The 8,611-nt window shown below is 34.1% G+C and overlaps 2 protein-coding genes across 3 annotated transcripts; one reads left to right on the top strand and one right to left on the bottom strand.

Moving 5' to 3' along the window:
• Positions 1-1,212: 1,212 nt before the first annotated feature.
• LOC105133355 (uncharacterized) lies at positions 1,213-3,724 on the bottom strand. Of its 2 annotated transcripts, XM_011037314.1 has the most exons (4): positions 3,327-3,724; positions 2,225-2,228; positions 1,852-1,955; positions 1,213-1,769 (listed from the first exon to the last, which is right to left on the bottom strand). In XM_011037314.1, exons 1-4 carry the CDS (start codon positions 3,645-3,647, stop codon positions 1,458-1,460), a joined length of 741 nt encoding a protein of 246 aa, XP_011035616.1. In that variant the 5' UTR covers positions 3,648-3,724; the 3' UTR covers positions 1,213-1,457. The 2 variants fall into 2 exon arrangements, with proteins under 2 accessions (XP_011035616.1, XP_011035615.1); XM_011037313.1 differs by lacking the exon at positions 2,225-2,228 and having other exon boundaries at positions 1,852-1,959; positions 3,327-3,721.
• A 3,335-nt stretch (positions 3,725-7,059) lies between these two features.
• LOC105133354 (RING-H2 finger protein ATL70-like) lies at positions 7,060-7,838 on the top strand. The gene has a single exon (XM_011037312.1). It carries the CDS (start codon positions 7,249-7,251, stop codon positions 7,750-7,752), a length of 504 nt encoding a protein of 167 aa, XP_011035614.1. The 5' UTR covers positions 7,060-7,248; the 3' UTR covers positions 7,753-7,838.
• Positions 7,839-8,611: the final 773 nt, after the last annotated feature.

Genomic DNA, 8,611 nt, shown 5'->3' with positions numbered 1-8,611 from the left:
GTGTAGTGCACCGTCATTTAGAAACATAGTGTAAACATGTTCTAAAAAAAATATTTTTTTTAAATTATTTTTTTGTGTATTTTGAATTGTTTTGATGTGATTATTTTAAAAATATTTTTTATTAAATAAAAAAAATATTTTAATATAAAAAATATTTTAAAAAATAATTACAATCACGCTTTCAAATTTTCATTAACCATCCAAGTTTCATGATGATGCATCTTAACATCACATCATACAGTCTATATTTGGTTTAACGGCACATTTTGCTCTTGCGATTGTTGTGAAATGAGGCTTGCGCTTTTAATTTCATCAATGTTATCCTTGAATTATGGTAGTTTAAGTATATGTTGTCCCTTCTTTTGATTTTATCGTCAGTTTTGACTAAAGATTCTTTATAAAAAACTCATACTTTGATTTTTTGAACTGAGATTTTTCATTGATGCTAAAGAAAATTCAATCCAATTTCACAAAAAAAAAAAAAAAAATTGTAGCCAAAAGGCATATTTGTTTATTTTATAGACAATAGAAATTGAATAAAACATTAAAAACAGAAAATAGGCTGCAATTATCTTTGAAAAATCTGAGAGTTCTGAAGAGGTCATATGAAATTACATGAGTAATTTTAGTACGGTTCGTTAGATTTCTGTGTATATAATTTCTAAAATTAAGCTGCTTTTAATTTAGCTAGGTATAAAGCATTCGCCATGCAAATACTTGGAAAATCATACTAAAAATAAGCAAATAAATTTATATGATATTTTAGATCCCGACAAAAATTGGAATCATTCCAAATCATTTTCTATTTTTTACAATTTTGCTAATGTTTAATGTTTATGATTAAAAAAAATGCTTTTTTGAAATAATTTTTTAAAGTAGACTATTAGCACATATTGAGAATCCTAACTCAAAGTATCAAATAAAGAAATTTTTTTAAAATAGTTTTTGATCAATAATAAAACTCAAATAAGAAAAAGACATTATTTGTTCCAAATAGGTAGTTTAAGAACAAAATTGATAAAATTAATAGTACAGACCTCATTTGACGGCAACCCCAGTAGTTTTGGGTGACAAAATGCCATTAAACCATCTTTATTTGTCCGAAACGAGGTGGTTGCCGACGAACTATCACACACAAAAGCAGCCACTCCAAACAATATGGTCGGTGAAGAGAGGATTCAATCATCTCGTCCCAGATGTAGGCATACACAATTCAAAAACCTCGGGCATATGCATTTAAACATCATGAAAAGGGCAGATTCCAAACATTTTAATCTCGTTTAACATTCATAGCAAATAACTTATCACGCATGTAAATTTACACAGAACAGCTCTGAAAAGATACAACAGAGAGGAGCATCGACCGAAGAGAAAGGTCTGCACCATTTGGAAAAGATATGAGGAAAAAGTTACAGCATTCAAGGAAACCAAAACTCTACAAACCATCTAAAGCACAATTAGAAGATACTGTTATACTGACTGGTGAGAGAATCCCTGAGATTTGAGTAAAGACCGTAAAGCGAGTACTGTCGAAGGTTTTCCACTTCGTACCATGAGTTTAGAGCAGAAAAGTGTTTGTCTGTGCCAGAGAATGCCAATTGTATCCCAAGGCTGCAATCAACACTACCTCCGTTCTTTTTGCAACTGGATGTTCTGATTGCACAATCCTGATTGTTGAGGCAGACAAATTTTGAGTTTCCTGAACATTTAGCGCAGCCATCCCTTTTCCAATATAAGTTCTGTAGCCTTCCCTTCTTAAACTCAAGCACCTGCATTACAGAAATTTAATGGGTTCCTGATGATCTTATGAAGCTAAATCGAGATCATAATGGGTCCTGGATCGTCTCTTACCAGAGTGAAGCTTGTCACAGTGTATGTACTGTTTGCAACAAAAGCAGGGAGAGACCTTGCAGCATATTTTCGACCGGCAAATGCAACCATATACCCACCATAATCGCCCTGCAAAGCACCAATTAAAAAGGGGGATACAGTAAACTGAATAAAAGTACTCTCGAGCTTATAGCCAGTGCAGCTATGGATACCTCGGTTGATACCGGTCACCAACAAAAGGGGATACAAAAAAAGAGATTGAAAGCCACTAGTACCATCACTTATAACCAGCCTTATGGCTACGGTACCTAGGTTGCTACCATGCATGACTTGATAAACATGCATATTGCTATCAACAAATTAATATTCACTGTGTGAGATTGCAGGTAAGTTATTTGCTATCTGGTGTAAATATAGATAAATGAATGTGGATTTTTATGGAGAGGTTATCAGATAATATTCATCTGTAAAGAGCTCAATTCAGATCTCAGCTAAAAAAACTAGACATTCCTGGGAGAATGAATTTTAACTACAGGTCCATTGAAATAGTCTGCTCTTAGTCAAAATTTAGTAGTCTTTTGATTTTCAGCTGCTAGTTTTTCATTTTAGGTGAGGAAGAGTAAGGTACATAGGAGTTATAGTGACAAAGGTTAAACAGTTGTTACAGTTGCAACATGTGTATTGTGGTGAAAGACGTTTAAAAATGATGCTTCGTCATGGCAATGAAAGAGATTATTTATTTCCGAGTGCGAACGACAGTCTATCTTGTAGGCACGCTAGACTCTGGTTTTGGTTTGTGTTAAGATAACATCTCACTGGAATCTAGAAATACTCATTGTTTATTATAGTTCTAAAACAAATAAGCAACACATGAACTCTAAGAGTATATACATTTGTTTCTTTCAACTTTTGTCTCCAGATCTCTCACTGCACCCTTTACTCCATAAACTCAATTTATCTATAATTTTCTGACAATTGGAAGAACGTGAATTAATCTTAACACTCCTTAATGAACATTTTCAACACTTCAAGCTGATTATAAGTAGGCAAAAGGCACAGATACCTTGTTTATTTAATTACTTTAAATAAAATCTTCTTCTATTTCTACAACCCAGGTAACTCTTTGTCAGCATTTTTCAACTAAATGCCTGCTCTAGCTGTAACAACTATTTCCCAACAAACTGCCGAATCCTGCATTTTGTGGGAGTCTAAGACACAACACATTAAGGAAAAGATTTCAATTGTTCTTGGCCGAGCAAGAATGAACAGTTCATGTTCATGGCAGATATAAATGGACTTAATTAGCACTAAAGATTAATCAATTAAAAAAGAAACTGATCTATGGGATGGGCACCATCAATGTTTTGAATCCAGTCGAGGGATAAAACCAAAATTGACTTAATTTAAAATATCCAAATAAAAAACAACAGAAAATTAAAGAACGCATACAAAGAGAGTCCCACAAAGCATACAAAGAGAGTGGGGGTTCAACTAACCGGAGAGAAAGATGAGGTGTTGATGGTGAGGAGAGAGATCTCGTCGACTTTAGGTCTAAAAACTGAGATCTGAGAATTCTGGCTAGTAAGAGAGAGTCTGCTGTCACAGGGAGACAACTGTAGGGTACTGTTGAAGAAGAAAGCCGTCCTCGACGAAAAAGCGATAGAAAAAGTGAAGCCATCTGATACCTGTACAGTGGTGTCTGCACAGGGTGAGTAGACATGGTTCGTGTTGTCTGATTGTACAGGCAATATAGTTGATGATGTTATTGTTACGAGGAATAAAAGTAGAGGTTTTAGCACTCTTGTCAACGTTGTCATTCTGTTCTCAGGCGGTTGCTTTGGTCGGGTGTTTTGTGGTTTTTAGCTTTTTATTAATTTTTTACTTCGCAAGAGAGAGAGAGAGAGGGAGGGAGGGAGAGGGAGAGAGGGAAGGAATCTCTTGCTGGAAGGAGGATTGGGCTGCATTGGCCTGGGCATACTTTGATGGCCCAAATTAAACTTAGTGGGCTATTTTTCGGACTCTCTAGCTCGCCCTCCAAATTTGACAAAAACTCTTTATTAAGGCCCGTTTGATATTGTTGCAGTTATTATTATATATTGCCGCACTATTTTTTATTTTTTTTCATGTTTCTAGGTATTAATCTTTTCTACCATCGCTATTTATTTTCTATTTCTTAAAAATTGTTTCTCAAAGTTTTAGGAACAAAAAAGAAAACAGTAAATTGATCCGGTTAATAGCTATGTGAAGTGGTTAAATTTTCTATTATATTGTGTAAAGTGAAAGTTTTTCTGCTTTCAGAATGTGAAAATTACAATTCTCTCTAATTTTAGTGTAGTTATCATGGGCTCAGCTTAAAAGACAGTTTATATCTATATTATAGGCTGAACCTTAAAAAAAAACATCTATAATGCCTAGAAAAAATACGTATCTCACGTAAGCACAATTTAAAAAAGAGATCAGTTTAAATGTAATTAGTTATATTTTGGTTTTTATTTTCTTTGTAATTTTAGATATAAAAAAATCTTTTTCAAGATTTATTATATTTTTATTAACATAAATATTATGTAAAGAGTTCCTATATTTCTATTAATATTAATGTTTATATAAAAAATATTTATCACTTATTAATACATATGTTAGAGATTTTTTTTCTTATTAAAACTATTAGAAATATTTTAACCCCTTCTTCCTAAAGACACACTCATGAACCATAAATACACCATTAATCATTTAAAAATGTGGATTTTCAATCTCTATTATGTAATATATATTTATTTTTAGATCTTTTTTCTAACATAATACTATATTTTCTCTAAAATAGATAATTACTTAGGTATTAGAAAGTCCTAAAATTCACCATAAAAATATGTTTTATAGGTATATCAAGCATCAGTTATTTTAACTAAAAAGAATGCATTAAATTATTATAATTTAAAAATTAACTTCAAGATATTGAAATTTTTAAAACATATATCATGGAGTATTGTTATTTACAAAGATACTGATGGTTTTTACATGGAGGTTAAACTTAATAACCTTTGACTTACAATACACTTCCCATTGACCAAAAAAAAACTAAGATGTGAAGTGATATCGTGTTCAAAAAGAAAATTTACTGTGGGCTTTAATAGTGTTGTCACGTTTTAGCCCTTGAGCTATATATATATATATGGAGGCTGGGATGTGATGGAAGAGGGTTTTTGTTGGTTTCTTACATCACTACCCCTCCTCATTTTTCTCCTCCTCTGACATCTTGATTCTCAGCAGGTCTTGCAAAGTTCTCATTAATCTTTTCATGCATTGAATCACGCCAAATGTTAAGATATTGTTTAGGCACAACGATCGCTGATTGGTAAACAAAATCGGTTTGTTCTAGCTTCTTGCAGAGTTCATAAGTGAGGCAGGTCTGTGTTTTTACCTTTCACCTTTTCATTTTCTTCACTCTTTCTTCTATTTTAATTTCTCCTTTTGAATTATAAATTAACCTTGCGAGATTTGCATTTTTTTTCAAAAATCTTCTTTTGTTTTTTCCGTCCTGGCTCTATTGTTCTGTTGCTAGAATCGACTGTAAAGTTGAGTCCCAGGCCGACCCAGAAGAAAAGCTTCTCATCAGTATCAGTCGGGACCTCGACTTTTCAAGGACTTTTAAAGCTTCTACTGCATCTTGTGACTGTAGTTGTGTTATTTTTTTTTTTTTTTTAAATTAACGTGGGTGTCCGGCCAGTTTGCGCGCACCACGACTAATCCCACGGGCCCTGAAGTTAACGACCATGTAAGCTTCCAGTGGCCATCATATGAGCAACCAAGGACTCGAACTTGAGACCATAGAGGAAACAAACCCCTTGATCTCAAGTCCTTATCATTTGGCCACCACCTAGATAGTTGTGTTATTATTATAAGCTGGAGTGGTGGCATGGATGGTTTCTTTGCACACCTAGCAGGCAAAGGGCTGAAGAATGGCGGTGGTTGTAGTGCTATTAAATTTAATTGTTTTATATTTTTAAATTATTTTAATGTGACAATATTACAAATAATTTTGAAAAAATATATATATTATTTTAATTTATTTTTAAAAGAAAGGATCCTCAAAGAAAAATGAAGATAAGAAAGGTTTGAGCGGGCCGAAAGTTCTAGGCAAATAAGTGTACCCCATAAAAAATGAAATTATGTTATGCAAGAAGAACGCTCAAGGGTCCGAGCAACAAACACCAATACAAGAAAAGTCCAATTCTAAACATTCTCGTCACCATCTTTTAACAAAAACCTAATGATATTCAAACTGTATTTACCAATATTTTTAATATTAAAAAAGAAATAGACATAAAAATTAAAGAGAAAAAACGATATTTGCAACAACAAACAAAAACCCCGATAAGAATTCCTGTTGTTTCTCTGATAAGAATTCCTGTTGTTTCTCTCTTTTTATAATTATATATTGATAATCACAGTTTAATTATCATAAAATTTTCATATTTTAAGTGTATCGAGGGACTCAAGTCTCTAGGTCTGCCATTTGCGGTTGAAGGATGTCCCGAATCTGCCGGTGACTAGACAAGAATGAATGATGAAGACAGATTAATAAACATATGTGAAAACGCTGCCAGTCATCCCAGAGAAGCAGTAGTTCGTGAGAAGCAGAATCCCACCGCAGCCTCACAACATACAGAAAAATGACACGACTGATATGGCTACGGGAGGAGCGGCAACAACCACCAGCCAGTCACCCCTTGTGACATCCTTAACCTGACATGAGGAGTATTTTGAGATCGCCTGCAACTGAGACAGAACAAAGAGAAACAAGGAGGAAGAATCTTTAAATTTTGCATGATGCAGGTGCTTACCACTATCGCCAGCCTCATTCATGGTAATTGCCTGTGATATATATAACAGTTAGCAAACACCACAGATCGACAAGAAACAACTCTTAGGCTCTGTATACCTTCCTGTGAGAAGTAATGGCTGACCTTACTTGAATAAAATAGTAAGCAAGAATGCATATATATTATCAACTTGGATCGTGCGTTGCACGCACACAGAGAATTACATAAGATTGTAGGAGTGTTTTAAATCTACTAATCATATCATGACTAGCGTAAATCTAAGGCTATGAGAACCGTCGAGCTTAAAAAATAAGTTAATAGACTGATAGAAGATTTGAAAAACGTATGTATTCACATGCATTGCTCGGCTCGGATTGCCCTCTCTTTACTACAAAGCCCAAGTACATCTTCCCTTTATTAAAACTCTGACAATACTCTTTTATCTATCCCATCTTACCATTGACTTTTTTAAATTTATGACACCCCAAATAGACAATTAATTTCTCTTGCCATAGCCATGGCTGACCAAACCATTAGCACTACACATATCCAATTCTAATTCCAATTCCAGCTTCTCCCTTCAATATTCCTTGAGGACATGAATAGCACAGCAGGGGATTCTGGATTTCTTGGCTCTAACAACATTGGTGGATTTGGCTATGGCATCGGTATCTCTATTGGAATCCTGGTGCTGATTACAACAATCACTTTGACTTCCTATTTTTGCACGCGAAAACAACTGGCATCGGTGCCAACACAAGCAAGAAATGTTGCAGATCAGCAGCTGAACCAGCAGAACTTTGTCGTCGATATAGGGCTTGATGAGGCCACTCTAAATAGCTACCCTACACTGCTGTATTCGGAGGCCAAGCTACACAAGACAGGCTCCACTGCTACATGCTGCTCCATATGTTTGGCAGATTACAAGAACACTGACAAGCTCCGGTTGCTGCCTGATTGCGGGCATCTCTTTCACCTCAGATGCGTTGACCCGTGGCTGAGGCTGCACCCAACTTGTCCAGTCTGTAGAACATCTCCATTGCCTTCACCTCTAGCGACTCCTCTGGCTGAGGTGGTTCCACTGGCAAGCAGGCGGGAGTGACCAATATAGTGAAGGAAAAATGATGTTTAGTCTTTGGGTACCTTCTGGACGCTGCAAAACCATCACATCTTACCGGATCAGCTCCAATTATTCTTTTGTTTTTGTAGTTTTTGAAATAAAATTTATGATGTACACCTGATTGGGATATATGCATGCGGGTAAAATTAAGAAAGTTAAACATATCGAATATGAATTTTTGTTTTGTGTCTGTGTTTAATGATTGATGGTAAAAGATGTAAAACCTGCAAACAGACTTTTGAAATGGAATTTAAAGGGTTCTAGATGGTTATGTCAATAATTTAAAAAAAAAAACTATAATAAATAAGAAAATAAATTTTAAATTTCAATAACAAAAGTCTTTGTTCTTATTTTTATTCGGAGATTTAAAAGTATTGATCTCATGTAAAAAATAAAAATTATAAACCATTTATTTAAATAGTTTAAGAGGTATTTATATCCCCTAAACTTTATTATTTTTTCTAAAGATGAGAGGCTAAAGAGTTATTTTTTCATAATAGTATTAACGAAGGCTAAATATCTCTTATATAATATTAATAAGAACAAAAAAATATGACAAGTCTTTTATAGATTTTTTATATACTTATAGGTGAGGGAGACAAATATCTATAATATTAATATTTTATGTTAAAATCATAAGAATAAACAAACAGAGTTTTATAGCCCAATATTAGACTTACAAAAATATTCAGACATTTAGCCCTTCGCTCACCATCAAGCCTACAGTAATTGAGTATGACAATAAGTCAAACTCATGCAAAAATAGGCATGGCACATAGCCAAGCTCAAGGTCGATGGGATTGCTAGACTCATGCTCAAATGAGCTTGACGTACAACCAAG

Source organism: Populus euphratica, unplaced genomic scaffold (genome assembly GCF_000495115.2).
Source record: "Populus euphratica unplaced genomic scaffold, PopEup_1.0 scaffold114.1, whole genome shotgun sequence".
NCBI lineage: Eukaryota > Viridiplantae > Streptophyta > Magnoliopsida > Malpighiales > Salicaceae > Populus > Populus euphratica.
The sequence above is the reverse complement of the archived record's forward strand: the minus strand, read 5'-3'. Positions and strand labels throughout refer to the sequence as shown.

Coding starts and splice junctions, on each gene's coding strand:
- LOC105133355 (XM_011037314.1), bottom strand. CDS start 3,647: ATGACAACGTTGACAAGAGTGCTAAAACCTCTACTTTTATTCCTCGTA. Junction 1,770..1,851: donor CTGTGACAAGCTTCACTCTG/GTAAGAGACGAT, acceptor TCTGTAATGCAG/GTGCTTGAGTTTAAGAAGGG.
- LOC105133354 (XM_011037312.1), top strand. CDS start 7,249: ATGAATAGCACAGCAGGGGATTCTGGATTTCTTGGCTCTAACAACATT.